This window comes from Capra hircus, chromosome 18 (assembly GCF_001704415.2).
Source record: "Capra hircus breed San Clemente chromosome 18, ASM170441v1, whole genome shotgun sequence".
NCBI lineage: Eukaryota > Metazoa > Chordata > Mammalia > Artiodactyla > Bovidae > Capra > Capra hircus.
The window spans coordinates 3569978-3591683 of NC_030825.1; the positions used below are offsets into that span (position 1 = coordinate 3569978).

Consider the following 21706-nt stretch of genomic DNA (forward strand, 5'->3'; position numbering starts at 1 on the left):
ACCAGGGATCGAACCCGCGCCCCCTGCAGTGGAAGCACGGAGTCCTAACCACTGGACTGCCGGAAAGTCCCTACACAGCACTTACCATACTTTACAGTAAGGATCTACTTACTGATAGGTCTCCACCATCACACTGCAATTTCTTGAAGGTAAAAATCAATCTGCTAGCACAATGCCTGGTTCATGGTATATACTCCATAAATGCTAGCTACTATAGACAACACAGGTCTTATAAAAGCTTTTGCTATACAAAAACTTGTACATAAGTGTCCATGGCAGCATTATTCATAATAGCCAAAAAGTGGAAACAACCCCAACGTCCAACAACTGATGAGTGGATAAATAAAATCTGGTACATCTATACAATGGCATGTCACAAAGGCCATATATTGTATAATTCCATTCGTATGAAATCCTCACAATAGGCAAATCTATACAAACAGAAACTAGATTAGCCGCTGCTGCCTAGAGCTGGGGTATCAGGGTACTGGGGGGCTGATGGCTAAAGGGTACAGGGTTTCTTCTTGGGGTGACAAAGATGTTCTAAAACTTACTGTGGTCAAAAAAAAAAAATTGCTGTGGTCAGAGTTACACACTTTGTGAATATACTAGAACCGACTGAATTGTATACATTTTAAACAGGTAAATCGTATGATATGTGAAAAATATTTCAATAAAACTGTTACCCAAAAAATGCTATGGTAAAACACTTTCATCTTTTAAAAAATAACAGGTGTGAGACTTTATAATAGTCAAATGACACTGAATTTGGAAATGAATTGCATTACACATCCACTTTGGGTTTACAGTTAAATTTAGGTACAAACACAAGGTTGTGTTAGAAAGTTGATCTCTGGGAAGAATCTGCAATAAAGATTCATAGGATTATCTGTCTTGATTGGATACGAAGGAAAGCCTCCCTAGAGGCCTCTGCTACCTGCAGAACAAAAGCTAGGGTTGGTTTCTTTGAAGGGACTAGGAAAGAAAGCAGCTCTTCCTCCTTAGATCCCAGCTGAATTAGAAAGAGCTGTCCAAAAAACAGAAATGTTTTGCTTGCCATCCTTCTAAATGATGCAAAGTGGAAACATTCAGTCAATGCAAATCAGAGCTAGGTCAGTTCCCCTAAGATCAGGATGTCAGGTGCCTGAGCACAGACTGTGATGTATGCATTACCAGACTCCATAGAATAATCCCACAAACTGAAACCCACTGATAGAAAAGGATCAGAGCATTTAACATGACAAGATCCCATCGCTTTAAATTAGAGCTGTTACTCTGTTGCCAAGCCTCCTTTCAAACCACCCTGCCTAAGGCTCACGAGAGGTTATCTATCAGAGGTCTGCTTACACACTGAGCACAATGAGCCTTTCTTGGAAGTCTCCCTCTTTATCTATTATTTCTTACTGGTGTATAATCGCTTCACAATGTTGTGTTGTGATAGCCACCACTGCACAACAAAGTGAATCAGCTATTATGTATCTGCCTGTGGGCTAGGTCGCCTCAGTCGTGTCCGACTCTGCAACTTTATGGACGGTAGCCCGCCAGGCTCGTCTGTCCATGGGAATCTCCAGGCAAGAATATTGGAGTGGGCTGCCAGGCCCTCCTGCAGGGGATCTTCTCAACCCACGGATGGAACAGGAGTCTCCTGCACTGCAGGCAGATTCTTTACCCAATGAGACACCTGGGAAGCCCCGGCTATATGTACACATATAGACATATATATGGGAGAAAGAAATGGCAACCCACTCCAGTATTCTCGCCTGAAGAATTCTGTGGACAGAGGAGCCTGGTGGGCTGCTGTCCATGGGGTCGCACAGAGTCGGACACGACTGAAGCGATTTAGCAGCAGCAGCATACATATATATCTTCTCCCTCTTGGACTCCCTCCCACCACCACCCCCATCCCACCCATCTAAGTCATCACAAAGCACTAAGCTGAGCTCCTGGTGCCTTACAGCAGTTCCCACTAGCTATCTATTTTACCCATTAGTGTACACAAGTTAATTTCTAATCTCCCAATTCATCTCACCCTCCTCTTCCGTGTCCCCATGTCCACTTGACATCTGTGTCTCTATTCCTGCCCTCAACGTAGATGTATCTGTACCACTTTTCAAGATTTCACATATATGCATTAATTACAATGTTTGTTTTTCTCTGCCTTACTTCACTCTGTATGAGACTCTAGATCCATCCAAGTCTCTACACATGACCCAACTGCATTCCCTTTTATGGCTGAGTAATATTTTGTTGTATAGATGTACCATGAATTCTCTACCCCTTCATCTGTTGTTGGACACTTAGGCTGTTGAAGTGAAGTCTCTCCCTTTAAAATGAGAACATCCTCACTTCCCCACAAACTCAAATGGTACAAACTGGTTTCACAAGGAAAGTCACCTAAACTTTCTGAGTCTCAGGGTCCTCATTTGTAAAATAAGAGGAGAGATGAGATGACTCCCAAAGGTCCTCTTAGTTCCATGAGTCTGGCCAAGATTGCTGCTTCCTCAGGCAACTTTTCTAATATCAACATTGTAATGAACATGCATCAAGCATTTAATGGACACTGACCCCTGCTAAGGGCTCTGCGCAATTATCTCATTTTCAGTTCAGTTCAGTTCAGTTGCTCAGTCGTGTCCGACTCTTTGCAACCCCATGAATTGCAGCACGCCAGGCCTCCCTGTCCATCACCACCTCCCGGAGTTCATTCCGACTCACGTCCATCGAGTCTGTGATGCCATCCAGCCATCCCATCCTCTGTCGTCCCCTTCTCCTCTTGCCCCCAATCTCTCCCAGCATCAGAGTCTTTTCCAATGAGTCAACTCTTCGCATGAGGTGGCCAAAGTACTGGAGCTTCAGCTTTAGCATCATTCCTTCCAAGGAAATCCCAGGGTTGATCTCCTTCAGAATGGACTGGTTGGATCTCCTTGCTGTCCAAGGGACTCTCAAGAGTCTTCTCCAACACCACAGTTCAAAAGCATCAATTCTTTGGCACTCAGCTTTCTTCACAGTCCAACTCTCACATCCATACATGACCACAGGAAAAAACATAGCCTTGACTAGACGGACCTTAGTAAAGTAATGTCTCTGCTTTTGAATATACTATCTAGGTTGGTCATAACTTTTCTTCCAAGGAGTAAGCGTCTTTTAATTTCATGGCTGCAGTCACCATCTGCAGTGATTTTGGAGCCCCCAAAAATAAAGTCTGACACTGTTTCCACTGTTTCCCCATCTATTTGCCATGAAGTGATGGCACCGGATGCCATGATCTTCGTTTTCTGAATGTTGAGCTTTAAGCCAACTTTTTCACTCTCCTCTTTCACTTTCATCAAGAGGCTTTTTAGCTCCTCTTCACTTTCTGCCATAAGGGTGGTGTCATCTGCATATCTGAGGTTATTGCTATTTCTCCCGGCAATCTTGATTCCAGCTTGTGTTTCTTCCAGTCCAGCTTTTCTCATGATGTACTCTGTATAGAAGTTAAATAAGCAGGGTGACAATATACAGCCTTGACAGACTCCTTTTTCTATTTGGAACCAGTCTGTTGTTCCATGTCCAGTTCTAACTGTTGCTTCCTGACCTGCATACAGAATTCTCAAGAGGCAGGTTAGGTGGTCTGGTATTCCCATCTCTTTCAGAATTTTCCACAGTTTCTTGTGATCCACACAGTCAAAGGCTTTGGCACAGTCAATAAAGCAGAAATAGATGATTTTCTGGAACTCTCTTGCTTTTTCCATGATCCAGTGGATGTTGGCAATTTGATCTCTGGTTCCTCTGCCTTTTCTAAAACCAGCTTGAACATCAGGGAGTTCACAGTTCACGTATTGCTGAAGCCTAGCTTGGAGAATTTTGAGCATTACTTTGCTAGCGTGAGATGAGTGCAATTGTGCAGTAGTTTGAGCATTCTTTGGCATTGCCTTTCTTTGGGATTGGAATGAAAACTGACCTTTTCCAGTCCTGTGGCCACTGCTGAGTTTTCCAAATTTGCTGGCATATTGAGTGCAGCACTTTCACAGCATCATCTTTCAGGATTTGAAATAGCTCAACTGGAATTCCATCACCTCCACTAGCTTTGTTCATAGTGATGCTTTCTAAGGTCCACTTGACTTCACATCCCAAGATGTCTGACTCTAGATTAGTGATCACATCATCATGATTATCTGGGTTGTGAAGATCTTTTTTGTACAGTTCTTCTGTGTATTCTTGCCACCTCTTCTTAATATCTTCTGCTTCTGTTAGGTCCATACCATTTCTGTCCTTTATCAAGCCCATCTTTGCATGAAATGTTCCCTTGGTATCTCTAATTTTCTTGAAGAGATCTCTAGTCTTTCCCATTCTGTCCTTTTCCTCTATTTCTTTGCATTGATCACTGAAGAAGGCTTTCTTATCTCTTCTTGACAGAATGTGGTCCACTGGAGAAGGGAATGGCAAGCCACTTCAGTATTCTTGCCTAGAGAACCCCATGAACAGTATGAAAAGGCAAAATGATAGGATACCAAAAGAGGAACTCCCCAGGTCAGTAGGTGCCCAATACACTACTGGAGATCAGTGGAGAAATAACTCCAGAAAGAATGAAGGGATGGAGCCAAAGCAAAAACAATACCCAGTTGTGGATGTGACTGGTGACAGAAGTAAGATCCGATGCTGTAAAGAGCAATATTGCATAGGAACCTGGAATGTCAGGTCCATGAATCAAGGCAAATTGGAAGTGGTCAAACAAGAGATGGCAAGGGTGAACGTCGACATTAAATGGACTGGCATGGGTGAATTTAACTCAGATGACCATTATATCTACTACTGCGGGCAGGAATCCCTCAGAGGAAATGGAGTAGCCATCATGGTCAACAAAAGAGTCCGAAATGCAGTACTTGGAGGCAATCTCAAAAATGACAGAATGGTCTCTGTTTGTCTCCAAGGCAAACCATTCAATATCATAGTTATCCAAGTCTATACCCCAACCAGTAACGCTGAAGAAACTGAAGCTGAATGGTTCTATGAAGACCTACAAGACCTTTTAGAACTAACACCCAAATAAGATGTCCTTTTCATTATAGGGGACTGGAATGCAAAAGTAGGAAGTCAAGAAACACTTGGAGTAACAGGCAAATTTGGCCTTGGAATGTGGAATGAAGCAGGGCAAAGACTAATAGAGTGTTGCCAAGAAAATGCACTGGTCATAGCAAACACCCTCTTCCAACAACACAAGAGAAGATTCTACACATGGACATCACCAGATGGTCAACACCGAAATCAGATTAATTATATTCTTTGCAGCCAAAGATGGAGAAGCTCTATATAGTCAACAAAAACAAGACCGGGAGCTGACTGTGGCTCAAATCATGAACTCCTTATTACCAAATTCAGACTGAAATTGAAGAAAGTAGGGAAAACCGCTAGACCATTCAGGTATGACCTAAATCAAATCCCTTATGATTATACAGTGGAAGTGAGAAATAGATTTAAGGGACTAGTTCTAATAGACAGAGTGCCTGATGAACTATGGAATGAGGTTCGTGACATTGTACAGGAGACAGGGATCAAGACCATCCCCATGGAAAAGAAATGCAAAAAAGCAAAATGGCTGTCTGGGGAGGCCTTATAAATAGCTGTGAAAAGAAGAGAGGCGAAAAGCAAAGGAGAAAAGGAAAGATATAAGCATCTGAATTATCTCATTTAATCCACAGGGAACTGGGTAGTTGGAGAAAAGAGTTACCAGCAGGCATGAGAGTGCTAACCTTACAAAGGCTGGCTTACAAGGCTGACTCCTGACTGATATCTCGGACCTGAGGCGGTGGTGTTGGGGTGGGGGTGGGGGGGGTCTCATATTCGCTAATTGATAAGAAGAGCTTGCTGTGTCTAAACTGTACATACAAACAACATGGTTTAGGCAGAGCCACTGTTGTGCTTCAGAGAATGCAGAATTTTGGTCTGTGCTAGCCAGAAGGTTCCTACATGACCAGCTCCAAAGAAAAACCTTGGCCACTGTGTCCCAAGGGAGCTTCCCTGGTAGACATCATTACATGGGTGTCAAAATTCGATGCTGGAGGAATTGTGCATGTCCTGAGTGACCCCATGGGGAGATGACTCAAAAGCTCATGCCCTGTTTCCTCCAGGCTTCACGCTTCTTCCCTGAGATGTTGCTTTGCATCTTTTGCTCCGATAAATCATAACTGCAAATACAAGTGTGAATCCTCCCAGTAAAACTTGGGACTGGTCTGGGGAATCCTGGACACAGGTAGGTACTGTTAACTGCAGTTTAGTGAATGAAGAAAGTGAAGCCTAGAAAGGGAGTAAGTTGCCTAAGATCACACAGCAAATAAGTGGCCTAACCTGGATCCTAACGCCGAGCCTCTAGCTCCAAACCCTCTCTGCTCTACTATGCTCTTCCCTCTTCCCTCACAGCATTTTAAACTATTTATTTACTTATTTTTGGCCGGGCTAGGCCTTCACTGCGGGCTTTCTCTAGTTGCGGTGGGCAGGGACTCCTCTCAGCCGCGGCGCTCAGTCTTCTCATCATGGTAGCTCCTCTTGCTGCAGAGCACAGCCTCTAGGGCAGGCTTCAGTAGTCACAGCGCACAGGCTCAGCAGTTGTGACTTGCAGGCTCTGGAGCACAGGCTCAGTAGCTGTTGCACACAGGCTTAGCTGCTCCACAGCATGTGGAATCTTCCCAGACCACAGATAGAATCCATGTCCCCTGCACTGGCCGGCAGACTCCTATCCACTGCATTTTTATATCAAGTTTTCTAGAAAACAACCTGCAGCATTCACATCATAATAGTCACTTCCACCAAAACTAGTCCTACCATTTCCCTCCATCCCTGTAGTTATCAAAAAGGAAATCTAAAAAGGGAAAGTGAAGTTGCTCAGTCGTGTCCGACTCTTTGCGACCCCACAGACTGAGACTGCAGTCTACCAAGCTCCTCCGTCCATGGGATTTTCCAGGCAAGAATACTGGAGTGGGTTGTCATTTCCTTCTCCAGGGGATCTTCCTGACCCAGGGATTTAACCTGGGTCTCCCACACTATAGGCAGCAGCTTTACCGCCTTGAGCCACGAGGGAAGTCCCCTAGAATCTCGAAAAGCAGGGATCAAAGCTGGATTGCTCGACATAAATGTATTGTCTATAAATTATTCATAATTTTCTCCTTAGCTAAAGAATTTGCTGAATTCTTTTTTGTTTTGTTTTTTTTTTAGAGCAAAAACCAGTCGTCAAGTCTTCATCTGTCTAGAACAGTTTTAGTAATACTGAGACTAATAAGTCATCAACCACCAGGGGCAGCAGAGAGCATGCTTTCTCCTGAGATGCCTCCTAAATTTTAAAGTAGCAAGAAAAGAAAAAAAATGAAAAATTATGAAGAAAATCTGTATGAACCTAGGATATGGATTTTTCTTAAGACTGAAAATGTACAATCCATAAATTCAATTGCACTAAGCTTAAACTTCTGTCCATCTAAAAATATCATTAGAACAATGAAAAGGCAAGCCACAACCTGGAAGAACATATTTACAACTTACATAACTAAATACAGGATTAAAATTCAGAAACATGTTTACAATCTATGGAAAGAGACAACTCAGTTTTAAAAAAGGGGTATAAGACATAAACAAGCATTTGACAGGGAAAAAAAATGTGAAAAGATATTCATCTTCACTGTAATCAGGGAAATATAAACTCCCAAATAATGGGCCATTTCATATGCACTAGATAAGTGAAAATCAGATGTAGAGATGAAAGCATGATGTGGGTGGGGATTTTTTTGCTTGTTTTGTTCTCTGATTATCAGTCCATTCAAGCTGCTATAACAAAATCGAAGAAGGCAATGGCACCCCACTGCAGTACTCTTGCCTGGAAAATCCCATGGATGGAGGAGCCTGGTGGGCTGCAGTCCATGGAGTCGCTGAGTCGGACACGACTGAGCGACTTCACTTTCACTTTTCACTTTCATGAAGGAAATGGCAACCCACTCCAGTGTTCTTGCCTGCAGAATCCCAGGGACGGGGAGCCTGGTGGGCTGCCGTCTCTGGGGTCGCACAGAGTCGGACACGACTGAAGCGTCTTAGCGTAGCATAGCACAGCATAACAAAACACCACAGACAGCAAATTTTTTTTTTAAATGCTGCTGGGTCTTCGTTGTTTTGCACGGGATTCTCACTGCAATGGCTTCTCTTGTAGCCAAGCGCAGGCCCTAGGGCACGCTGGCTTCAGCGGTTGTGGTGCACAGGCTTAGTTGCTCCAAGGCACCTGGAATCTTCAGGGACCAGCGATTGAATCACATCCCCTGCATTGGCAGGCAGATTCTCATCCACTACACCACCCGGAAAGTTCAAAAGGGTGAATTTTTATTGAACATTAAGTGTACCTTAATAAATCTGTACTTCTTTTAAATCACTTTGTGTGGAGAGTGGACTGGAAGGGGGCAAGAAGCTGGGGTGCAGGGAAAGTCTGAGCATTTTGCAAATGCCCAAGTGGAGACATTAAGGAGACAGCTGCTATGAGTCTGCCCTTCTTACCTTCGTCACAAAAGTCATGCTCTTTGGTATTTTTGTACTTAACTGTTGAATTAAGAGATCCTTACCTTCACAGTCCACCAACTCCCCATCTTTGAGAGTAGAAACTAATCTCCATCTTCCTAGTTCCCTGAACTGCACCTTCCCATACCAGAGCCACTAGCCACAAGTGGCTATTTAATGGCAATTAATTAAAATCTAATTAAATGTTAAAATATGACATTTCCGTCACACTAGACCCATTTAAATTGTTCAAGAGCCATATGTCCGTCATCTCAGAAAGTTCTAGTGGATAGTGTTCCTCTAGAAAACTATCACTAAGTTTTCTTAGTGTTACACTCATTGATCTCATTGATTCTAGCGACTACTTCAGAGTGGATGCCAAGCAGCACAGGTTCCTCCCTAGTAATCGGTGAAAGTAACATCTGTTTTATAAAGTAAACAACACATATAAAATGTAAAAAGAGTTTCACCTTTCAGACTAGGGTTTTTCTCTGAAAAATCTACAAACTTGGCTGCATCCAGTCTCAGCTGCTGCATGCTGGCTCTCCACTGGCTTTGGGTTGTGGCACGCAGCTCTAGTCACCCCATGACATGTGGGATCCCAGTTCCCAGACCAGGGACTGAACCCATGTCCCCCGAATTATAAGGCAGATTCTTAACCAGTGGACCACCAGTAAAGTCCTTAAGAGCTTTAGATCTTTTTTATGATTTTTTAAAGTGTGGAATGTTTGGAAAGGTTTATTGTTCTGCTCTTCAGAAAAGCAATATTAAGAGTTTTAACTTTTTCTTTTCTACATTAATGAAATAGTTAATCAAATGGGTCCCAGTAGGTCCCTATCCCTCCCAAAGACCACCAAATCAATCACAAAACCATGCTAATTCACAAGAAGACACACCCTTCCAGATAACAGAAAAATCAAATAGAAAAACAGAAACTCCCTAAAGGCAGTTAGATTACTCAATTCTTTGTTCTCTGACTATGACAACTGCTGTTTAGGTTTAATTATTCAATACAACTTCATAGCATCCTAATATCTGTGTCAGCACCCTCTCTGCAGGTCTTTCCAATTACATCTCTGCAGAGAAGTAGGGGTGAGACTACCTGGGTTTCTGTGAAAATTAAAGGGTTTGCAGATTAGTAGCTTCCAAATTAGCAGGCTCAGAGGTAGGACACATGACTTTGTTCTTAGTTCCCAGAGAAAGCAATTAACAAGAAGGGTAACAGGAATACAGTTCTTTTTCCCTGGGAGTCTGGCACCTTCCTTCCTTCCAGAGACATCATGCTGACAGTGCAAAGTGCTTTTAGGATACCTTAATCCAAATTGGTTGCTCAAATTCCCCACGGTTGCTGTGTATCAAGGGCACCACAGAGCAAACTGGTGGGAGGTTCTCCACTCCTTCATCGTCAGGGCAAAAGAAGGAGGGGGTTTTAGAAAGAAGGAACCACATCATCCCCTTATCATAAATCCAGATTCCCCTTCAGTAAAGATCACCTTGGCACCAAGACAGTGCCTGGCACAGCATGCACCTAGCAAAAGTTCAGTGAACCTTTACTGAAGAAGTGAGTGCATGAAAGCCAGGCACAGAGAAGGTATTCAATAAATATGCATGCGATGAATGAAGAGAAACACCAAGACAGTGTCCTAGGTGCTGGGTCGGGGGGGCATGATATTTCTCGTGGAATGACTGTATAATAAACTCATACAGTATGAAGCAGGGCGGTGTAATGAGCCCAACAAGGCCCTGGGGCCAGATGCCTGCACTCAAATCCCAGTGGGATCACATAATGAGAAGCTGTAGCCAAGTCATTTGGAATCAGCCAAATGGGGAACAGCTTTCCCAGTGGGGGAAAAAAAGGAGTAATATCTACTTACCTTGATTTTTCACACATTATTAAAACCAAATGTAGATAAATCACCTAGCACAAGGCTCGACATATGGAAGAAATGAAATAGAAAGCTGGTAAAAATTTCTAGTAAGTTGGAGCTTTCCTTTAGGTTCACCATGTGTCCAGCGCTGTGCCACACATTTAAAATGTATGACCTCATAAAATTCTCAAACCAACCCTACCAGGTAGGCACGATTCATACCTCTTACAGGTAAGAAAACATGAGCAGAGGGTGAGGACAGGCTAAGAGCTGAGGCGGGATTCGAACCGGGGTTAATACATGCAGTGCATACTCCTATTCGCTGTAGGATGTTTTCCACTACTCTAGAATCAGGGAACACTTAGAAGCTTAGACGCTGAAACAGACACTTTGCATGCAGTTTTGCTGTTGCTGTTTTTGATCGAATCCACTCCAAAGTCCCGTGAGGCTGGGAAATCCATGCATCTGAGGCTCAGAGAAGTTCTGTGACAAGCCCAAAGTCACCAGCGGCAGGGACTGCAAACACCCCCTCGCTCACCACCCTGGTCCTGGGAAGCCTCCGCTCAGCGCCCACAAACTCGCAATCTCTGCACTTAGATGTCCCCAGGCAGACCCCACTCCCTGTATCCACGAGGGGAACCCCGAAACTTCGCCAATGGCAGCCCCAACCACCCCCAACGGTCATCCAAGCTCCCCTCGCCCGCTGGGGTCTGACAGCACCTGGCCACCCTCTTGCCCACCACCCCAGCCGGGCCGGGGGTCGCCCCGACGCCCCCGAGACAGGCTCGGCCGCGTGGGGGAGGGGAACCAGGAAGGGCGCATGCTCGGAAGGCCCCACTTCGCCCCCCAGCTCACCTGGGAATCGCGGAATTCCACCACCACGTTCTCGCTGCTCCATCGCGCCGCCATCGCCCGCGCCCAGCCGCGGGGGCCGCAGGACTACCCGCTCCCACCCCACTGTACTCGCGTTCCCGGGCTCAGTAAGCCGCACGCAGCCCACAGGTCCGCCCTGCCACGCCCCGCCCGCCTGGCCACACGCCATTGGCTCACACACCACTGGGTACGCCCCCTCTCCTCGGTTCCTCCAATTGCGGTACCGTGTCGGCACCGAGACGGGCACGCCCCCTCTTCCGTCACTCGGCTCCAGCCACCCTAGCTTCTCGGGCGGTGAAGACATGCCCCCTGCCGCAACCTCTGCCGGGAGTTGTAGTCCAAGGTTGAGCCGCGACTGGACCAGAGCTTGCAGATTAGGGTTCGGCGCAGGGGAGGGAGATATTCTCCTCTGGCCGGGGTCCTTGGCAAGGCCCAGGCCATGGATAACCAAAGCTGGAAATTCACTTCAGTTCAGTTCAGTCGCTCAGTCGTGTCCGACTCTTTGCAACCCCATGAATCGCAGCACGCCAGGCCTCCCTGTCCATCACAAACTCCCGGAATTTACCCAAACTCATGTCCCTCCAGTCGGTGATGCTATCCAGCCATTTCATCCTCTGTCGTTCGTCCCCTTCTCCTCCTGCCCCCAATCCCTCCCAGCATCAGGGTCTTTTCCAATGAGACAACTCTTCGCATGAGGTGGCCAAAGTATTGGAGTTTCAGCTTCAGCATCACTCCTTCCAATGAACACCCAGGACTGATCTCCCTTAGGCTTGACTGGTTGGATCTCCTTGCAGTCCAAGGGACTCTCAAGAGTCTTCTCCAACACACAGTTCAAAAGCATCAATTCTTCAGCGCTCAGCCTTCTTCACAGTCCAACTCTCACATCCATACATGACTACTGGAAAAACCATAGCCTTGACTAGACGGACCTTTCTTGGCAAAGTAAGTCTCTGCTTTTGAATATGCTATCTAGGTTGGCCATAACTTTCCTTCCAAGGAGTAAGTGTCTTTTAATTTCATGGCTGCAGTCACCATCTGCAGTGATTTTGGAGCCCAAAAAAATAAAGTCTGACACTGTTACCACTGTTTCCCTATCTATTTCCCCTGAAGTGATGGGGCCAGATCCCCTGATCTTCGTTTTCTGAATGTTGAGCTTTAAGCCAACTTTTTCACTCTCCACTTTCACTTTCATCAAGAGTCTTTTTAGTTCCTCTTCACTTTCTGCCATAAGGGTGGTGTCATCTGCATATCTGATGTTATTGATATTTCTCCCGGCAATCATTAGTGCAGACCAATGGTTACCAGACCCAGCTGCAGAGAAAGACTGAGGGAGCAGGGGAAGGGGGCGACGAAGGATGAGATGGTTGGGAGGCATCATCAACACAAAGGACATGAGTTTGAGGAAACAGAGATAATGAAATACAGGGGAGCCTGGCGTGCTGCCATCCATGGGGTCGCAAAGAGTCCAAAGAGAGACATACAACTTAGCCACTGAATAACGACAATGGTTACTTCTTCCCCAGAGGCCTGCCACAAAGGCATTGAAAAGTGCCAACACACAAGTCGTTTCTGGAGTGGGTAGCTGTTGCCTTCTCCAGGGAATCTTCCCAACCCGGGGACTGAACCAGTTCTCCCGCACTGCAGGCAGATTCTTTACCCTTTGAGCCACCAGGGAAGCCCATACCGTACAGCAGTGCCTGCCGAAGTATCCAAGGACGGAGGGGGAGTGTGCTTCCGAAGGCAAACCAGTTTTCATAGTGATCCTAAGAGGTTATTTGTCTTTTCTACTGTGTTTCACCAGTGTTCGGTGGAGTTTTCCAGAGGGTACATGACACATATTTGTAACACACTGAACGAAGCAGATGTGAAAATACAGAGGTTTTCTATTAAGCCAGCTATTAAGAAGATCTCCCACTCTTCTCACTAAAGCTTTTTTTAGAAAATAAAGTTATTTTTCACTTATAAAATGTGTTAGTAATGTTAATATTTTATATTAACTGAGCGATTAACAACAGCAATGTTAATATGCATTGATGTTTAAATGAAATAATTTTTTTAAGTCTTCAGTTTTAATTTCTGATGTACTAAATAGAGCCCACATAAAAGTTTTGGGGGATCACTAGTAATTTTTAGGAGTCTAAAAGGGTCTTGAGATCCAAAAGTTGGACAACTGCTGTGCTAGCATGGGGAATGGTTATTAAGTTCTCTTTTTCAGCCTCAGTCTTTCAAATCCTGGTCTTAACTGGCTTAGCCTCAATTTCCCCATCAGTTCAATTCAGTTTAGTTTAGTCACTCAGTCATGTCCGAGTCTTTGTGACCCCCACGGACTGCAGCATGCCAGGCCTCCCTGTCCATCACCAACTCCCAGAGTTGACTCAAACTCATGTCCAGTGAGTCGGTGATGCCATCCAACCATCTCACCTCTGTTGCCCTCTTCTCCTCCTGCCTTCAATCTTTCCCAGCATCAGAGTCTTTCAAATGAGTCAGCTCTTTGAATCAGGTGGCCAAAGTATTGGAGTTTCAGCTTCAACATCAGTCCTTCCAATGAACACCCAGGACTGATCTCCTTTAGGATGGACTGGTTGGATCTTCTTGCAGTCCAAGGGACTGTCAAGAGTCTTCTCCAACACCACAGTTCAAAAGCATCAATTCTGCAGCACTCAGCTTTCTTTATAGTTCAACTCTCACATCCATGCATGACTACTGGAAAAACCATAGCCTTGACCAGACAGACCTTTGTTGACAAATAATGTCTCTGCTTTTTAATATGCTGTCTAGGTTGGTCATAACTTTCTTTCCAAGGAGTAAGCGCCTTTAAATTTCATGGCTGCAGTCACCATCTGCAGTGATTTTGGAGCCAAAAAAATAAAGACTGTCACTGTTTCCATTGTTTCCCCATCTATTTGCCATGAAGTGATGGCACCGGATGCCATGATCTTAACTTTCTGAATGTTGAGCTTTAAGCCAGCTTTTTCACTCTCCTCTTTCACTTTCATCAAGAGGCTCTTTAGTTCTTCTTCACTTTCTGCCATAAGGGTGGTGTCATCTGCATATATGAGGTTATTGATATTTCTCCCAGCAATCTTGATTCCAGCTTGTGCTTCCTCCAGCCCAGCATGTCTCATGATGTGTTTTAAATATAAGTTAAATAAGCACAGTGACAATATATAGCCCTGATGTATTCCTTTTCCTATTTGGAACCAGTCTGTTGTTCCATGTCCAGTTCTAACTGTTGCTTCCTGACCTGCATACAGATTTCTCAAGAGGCAGGTCAGGTGGTCTGGTATTCCCATCTCTTTCAGAATTTTCCACAGTTTATTGTGATCCACACAGTCAAAGGCTTTGGCATAGTCAATAAAGCAGAAATAGATGATTTTCTGGAACTCTCTTGCTTTTTTGATGATCCAGCAGATGTTGGCAATTTGATCTCTGGTTCCTCTGCCTTTTCTAAAACCAGCTTGAACATCAGGAAGTTCGTGGTTCACATATTGTTGAAGCCTGGCTTGGAGAATTTTGAGCATTACTTTGCTAGTGTGAGATGAGTGCAATTGTGTGATAGTTTGAGCATTATTTGTCATTGCCTTTCTTTGGGACAATTTCTCTATAGAAGGAAGAAATTCATTTGGTTGTGGTAAGGAGTTAAGCAAGCACAGGGCCTGGAATAAAGTGAATACTCAAGGGTAAGCTATCCTTATTGTTGTTAAAATTATAGCTATTTCTACATGCAAGTTGTGACATGAATAGAGATGAGAAGGCTTCCTTTCCCTCTTGGAGTGTGGATTTAATGGGAAGATGGACTTGTCAGTGGGTTAGGAAGACCAACTCATGCCTGGAAACTGCTCGATGTGGGCAAACAGGGACACAACAGTATACACTTAGCAGAACTGTGTTTTATGAAAGCAATGTGCCAGAAGAAAGCAGCTAAATGGGAGACCTGACATAACATCCTGAAGACAGTAACATTTGAGCTTTACAGTATAATTTTAGGATTTTTGATAGAGTCTTCTATTTTAAAATGTATTTCAGCATTATAAAGTGTGAAAGCAGGATGTGTTCCAAAGACATAAAACAGTTCCGCAATTAACACACACGACACTGTGCCTTCTTCCTTTCCTTTAATATACACATCAATTTGGAACTCAATATTTATTTGTTTATTGAATATTTTCAAGCTTTCGAAGGACAGGGACCAGGTCTGTTTTGTTCAGCCTTGCATGGTGACAGCAAGTACCTGGCACTCCATGAAAACTGGTCCGATGAATAAAGGCAAAAAGTGTATGTCATTCCCCCCAGTGCTGTCTACATCAAAAGGATGTCTTCTATGAAAGCAAAAACAGTTCCTAAAACAATTAAAGGTCCTTACTTGTAATTCATTACATCCAGAACATAACACGGAATCACCAATAGTGGTCCCTAAAATCCCTTGCTTTCTTTCTCGTTCACCTATCAGACATACTCACCCAGCCTTAAACATCTCCTCCAGCCCTGGCCTCCAAACTCCTGCACTGGACTTTCTTTCTACTCTCACGCGAGTGTATGTTCCCCGGTTCTTCGTCTCGTCACAACAAAGATTTGGAGCGAAGGACATTAAAGCCCTCGGCACGTCACAGCTCTCGGGTCTTGGACAAACCGTGTTGTAGCTCTTAGGCAAATCAGTGTCACAGCTCTATTTTATTTAGAAGATAGCAGGACAATCCATCCTCGAAGCATGAAGGCATGCCACCCCAAAGACTCGAAGAGAGTGGAGGAGCACGCGGGGGAGGGGGAGAGAGAGAGTGAGAGAGGGAGAGAGAGAAAGAGCACATTCACGTGGGAGAGAAAGAGAGGGAGAAAGCACTTCGTCTCCTCCTTTCATATGTTTCTCCTCCCCCTGGGCCTGCCCTATGCAAATTGGGCTTAGCAGGAGTGCTGTTTGTTTTACCTGAAGTCTTCACTCTGGTCCTCAGACCTTCATTTGACCTTCCTTGTCTTTTAGCCACCACCATTTTGGACTCCTTTTCCCTATTCTACCTACCTAACTTCACTTTCACTTTCATGCATTGGAGATGAAATGGCAACCCACTCCAGTGTTCTTGCCTGGAGAATACCAGGGACGGGGGAGCCTGGTAGGCTGCCATCTATGGGGTCGCACAGAGTCGGACACGACTGAAGCAACTTAGCAGCAACAGCAGCAACACTACCTTACAGTTTGTTCCCAATTTTCCATCAGAAAAGCTAAAGACTGCTTTGGAGAGAAGGGTATCAGCTCAAAGAGCCAGGAAGGGGGAAAACTGCAAGCCAGAGTCAAGAGCAGGAGATTGAAAGATAACCCAGGAATGGGTTCCCATTCTCCAGGGAATCTTCCCAACCAGGGATCAAACCTGTATCTCCTGCTTGGCAGGCGGGTTCTTTACCACTGAGCCGCCGTCTGAGAAGCCCTAGGATGTAGCTGTTCAGTCACTCAGTCATGTCCCACTCTTTGTGACCCCACGGACTGCAGCATGCCAGGCCTGTCTTTCACCATCTCCTGGAAGCTGCTCAAACTAATGTGCATTGAGTCAGTGATGCCATCCAACTGAAACCATTTACCAGGGTTTGGGACTCAAACCCACGTGGCCAGGGCTCAAAGCCAGCCGAAACCCAGTTTGGGACTTAAACCCACATGGCTGGGACTCAAATCCAGCCAAAACCGAAAGTACCTGGTTTCAGGACCTAATGAAGCTCAGGTTCTTGATGTCTCATCACAGAAAGAATTCAGTGGAAGATTTACAAAGTAATAGCTAAGAAGTGGATTTATTCAGATACAGAGAGAAGCACACTCCACAGGGTGTGGGCCATCACAGGCAGAGGGTGAGTGCCATGAAATGTGACATGGTTAGTTTTTATAGGCTGGGTAATTTCATATGCTAATGAGTGGGAGGATTATTTCAACTATTTTGGAGAAGGGGTGGGGATTTCCAGGATTCGGGCCACAGCCCACTCTGGTCTTTTAACAGTGGCATGGAACTCTCCTGACACCTCTGGGTGTGTCATTTCACTTGCTGATTCAGGATTAAGGTCTAGTCTTGTTTGTCATCTTGGTCCCATTTGATTCTAATTGGCTTATGCTGTGTCCTTGGGCTATGTCATTCTTTCAAAAGTTGTGCCCTGTCCCTTTCCCTCCTGTTACATTCACCTCTCAGAGATTTTACACCCATAATCTTATGGGAAAAAGAAGGGCAAAGGTCCATCTTCTGTAATTGCCCAGAGGCTGAGTAGGGGCTTTGACCCTGCCTATCAGGGAGTGTAATTCTCTGGATACCTGATCTAGGGGCCCCAGGGGCAGGGCAGCTCCTTGTTTTAGTCCACACGGGCTGAAATCCCCACATAGCCAGCATCTGGATGTAGAACTGTTGTAACTGGTTCCTTAGTCTTCCTGTGTATCTTTTTGATGATGAACCATTTTTGTATCAGCACCAGAGTAAAGAAATATCTATAAAAGACAAAAAACTCAAAAGACATGGTCAAACATCTGATTACAGTGTACAATAAACTTTGGTTACAATAACCAGAATTAGAAATGATCACATTTAACATAACATACCAAATAACCCTAGTTAAATACTTCTCTTTGAGATACCTCAGGAGCCCAAAGTTAGTTTTTAGTCAGATAAGATCATAAGTCACTGGAAGACAATACTTATCCCCTAACCTAAAGATTTTTTCCCTAAAGATCTCAAAAGCAAATATAAATCACTTACAGGCTAAGAAACTCATCTCAATTTGTTTGTCAAAAGTAGCATTTCACTTCAGAGAAACAAACCAAATTCAGTCTTGTCTTAGCCTATTCCTAACAAAATCCATTTACCCAATTAAATTTAATCCAATCTTAGAAAATCATGATCACATGTAACTCTTTGCCTATATTAATCACACCGAAATGCTTAAACCATTTTCAATACCAGATATCAGTTTTGTCTTGAACATTTTTCCGATAACATGAGCCTGAAACTCATTCTGGCCAGATTATTTTGTATTTTTGAGTATTTATATGAGTATTTAATTTTCTTTACGTCAATTAAATAGAGCTCTTTACGAATTTTTGGAAGTATCACACATCTATAACACATACAGGCACATATGAACACGCAAACACAGAGACCTCATAGTACCTGTTCCAGAATTTCAGCCGAGATCTTGAGAACCCAAACAATTTTTCCAGAATAACTCCTAAATCCAGGAGAGGTTCAGTATCATTTTGTATATATTGATGTAATTTTAAAGATGGGATTATCTTCTTAATCAAGTTCATTGTTACTTCTTTTCTGTCCACGTGGGAAAAGTCTCTACCCATCCAATGAATGTGTCTACCTTTAGCAATAAATATTTGTATCCTCTGGACCTGGGCATCTGAGTAAAATCTGTTTGCCAGTTTTCCACGTTTCCTTGGTGTTGAATGGGTCTAAATAATGGAGGAAGATGTGGCATTGTTCTAGGATTATTTTGTAAACAAGTGCCACATGATTTGGTAATCTAGGCCACCACCATTTTCATTCCTTTTCGCACAAACTGGCTCAGAGGTTAAAGCGTCTGCCTCCAATGTGGGAGACCCGGGTTTGATCCCTGGGTCAGGAAGATCCGCTGGAGAAGGAAATGGCAACCCACTCCAGGATTCTTGCCTGGAGAATCCTATGGACGGAGAAGCCTAGTAGGTTACAGTCCACGGGGTCACAAAGAGTCAGACACGACTGAGCAACTTCACCTTAATCTTTATAGTAAATTCTAAAGAGCTTTCCAAAGAGCTTCACATCCATAGCAGGTAGTTTCATATAAAGCCTTGATTACTTTCCATTGCTGAGCTTCTGAAATCATCATCTTTTGATCCAACATATACCATCTCTCTAGACTTATTAACCCCCTATTTTTAGCCCAGTTTTCTTCCTTGATGCTCAGACAGTTAAGTGTCCACCTGCAATGCAGGAGACCCAGGTTCTATCCCTGGGTTGGGAAGATCCCCTAGAGAAGGAAATGGCAACCCGTTCTAGCACTCTTGCCTGGATGGAGGAGCCTGGTGGGCTACAGTCCATGGGGTCGAAAAGAGTCAGACATGACCGAGCAACTTCACTTGCACTTTTCTCCCTTGGTTTAGCAAGGCTGTGGCATTTCCTCTATCAAGCCCAGGACTTTTAAAACTGCCTGTGTTTTTATCTGTTGGTATATAAGCTGCTTTGTTTGCTTCTTGGTCAGCTCGGTGATTTCCTTTTCCAATTTCAGACCTGGGAATCTGAGACTGATGTCCTCTCCAGTGAACAGACATTTCTTGAGGCTCCTGTGTAGTAACCACTGGCTGGACGTCTTTGGCCAGATCTGGAACCTCGATATTCTGCATTCCAGGGCCTATTAAGGCTTCTATCTCAACTTCAGATTCAATCTGTCCCTTTCTGTTTTTTGTTAAAATCATTTGGCAATGAGGGTGGTCCCTTTGCCCCTCCAGAAACAGAGTGGCCCCTAACTCAGTTAATAAATCTCTTCCCATTAAAGGGATGGGACAGTCAGGCACAAACAGAAACAAAGGTAAGAACAACTGACCATTAGCATTTCCCAGAATGAGTTCTAGGAAACTGTGCCCGTTTCTTCCCTAACAATTACATATTGCTTACGATTGCTAAGGTTTCCAATCCTGTGGGTTAAGACTGAGAAGGCTGCACAAGTGTCTATAAGAAATTCTACCAAGCGGCCAGCCACATCAGTGATCACCCGAGGCTGGACACTGGCTATGTCGACAGCATCTCTAGGCAGAGCCACTTCTGGCCTTGGGCCCCATTGGGTCTTCTGATTGCAAAACCATCCATGGCTGAGGGGCCCTGTCACTCTCTGGCATCAGTGAAATTCCCTCTGCCAACGGTCTGGCTGTTTACAAAAGACACCTTGACCACAGGCCTTCCTCCAGTGCCTTTTGTCCACACAGGGTACACTGGCCTTGTAGGGGTACCCATGCGGCTTGTGGTTTGCCAGAACCAGATTGGCCCAGAAAGGGCAGCCTCCCAGTTGGTCATCTCTGAGCAGACAAAGCCATTGCAATCATCTGGGTCTCTTGCATGTTTCTCTGGGTGTGTTCAGCCTTTTGGGCCATATCGCTATTGTTGAAAACTAAATAAGCCAATTGGAGCGAATCGTTCACGGGAGTCTGAGGGCCAACACTTGCTGTCTGCATTTTGTGCCCATGTCTGGGGCAGACTGGACTATGAAATGTGTAGCCAAGAGGGCCTGTCCCTCAGAGGAGGAGGATTCTACATTTGTATACTTCCTAAAAGCCTCCACCAATCTCCTTTGGAAGACTGCAGGATTTCATCGTGTCCCTGTTGGAGCTCTTGCACCTTGTCATAATTAACAGGTTTTACTGTAACTTCCTTCATACCCTCTATTAAACAGTTAATCATATGACCCTGTCTATTTCTATCAATAGAGTTCAGCTGGTGGTTCCATTGCGGCTTTGCCTCAGGGACAGTATCATTCCCCCTGAGGTGCGGGCTGCCAGTATTACACACTGCTTTTCCTTGATGCAGCAGTGGGATAGTAAAATCTGTAAGTCCTCCCGGATGAGATCAAAAGATCTCACTAGTCAGGTAAAGTGTTTTGTAAAACCTTCAGGATTCTCAGGAAAAACTTCTGGACTTGTTTTCTGCCAAACTTAGATCAGACTTTGAGAAAGGTACAGAGACTCTTATTGTTCCTCAGTTTCCACCAGGAACTTCTCTCAGAGGCAAAACTGTAGGGGCAAACCTGTATCATTGACTGTGCTAGCTGAGCTAAGGATGGGCCCCTTGGGTGACTCAAGGTACAAAGAAGGGGTTCCTGAATATGAGTGAGGTCTCTTTTCATTCCTAGATGTGTCTTCCCCTGAGTCAACGGTTCCTCCCAGTAGGCCAGGAGGAGCTATGGCTCCTCCTTGCAGAAGATTTAACCTTTGGATGGCCCCATAAGGTAGATCAGTGAAAATGTCTTTTGTGTCCTTATTGGAATTATCCCTCTGAGCTCCTCACACCTTAGGTCCTTTGTGAGGTCTCATTGTCTAAATACAAGACCATGAAGATTTGAACATATGGAAGCTCACTCCACTTTAATTTCCTTCTACAATATAAATCTAGCTGCAATATAGTATCATAATACTGGGACTCACTTAGTGGCCAATTTTCTTGGCTTCCTACCTCATATTGCGGCCAATCATGATTACAAAGCCTAATAGGTTTCTTTGGTTTTAATCCCAGTGTCCAAATCTTTCCCAATCCTGGAGGATAAGACCCAGGGGGAGTATTGGTTGGGACTGATGCCTCGGGACCCATTTCAGACCCAAACCAGAGATGATGTCTCTAGCTCCTGTTCTATTCAAAATTTTACCCTTAAGTCAGAATCCACCACACAATTTGGTCAAGATTTGCACTTAGGATTTTAGATGCTATTCCTTCCAAGGGAGTCTCCCAACCGGTTGTTAATGCCCAAAAGTT

At 44.5% G+C, this 21706-nt stretch overlaps 1 protein-coding gene across 1 annotated transcript in view; it reads right to left on the minus strand.

Moving 5' to 3' along the window:
* The window catches only part of WDR59 (WD repeat domain 59), an 83525-nt gene extending 72136 nt beyond the window's left edge, over positions 1-11389 (minus strand). The window contains exon 1 of the mRNA XM_018063144.1: positions 11226-11389. Coding sequence (XP_017918633.1) covers positions 11226-11279 — 54 coding nt within the window. The 5' untranslated portion in view covers positions 11280-11389. The remainder of the gene's footprint in view (positions 1-11225) is intronic.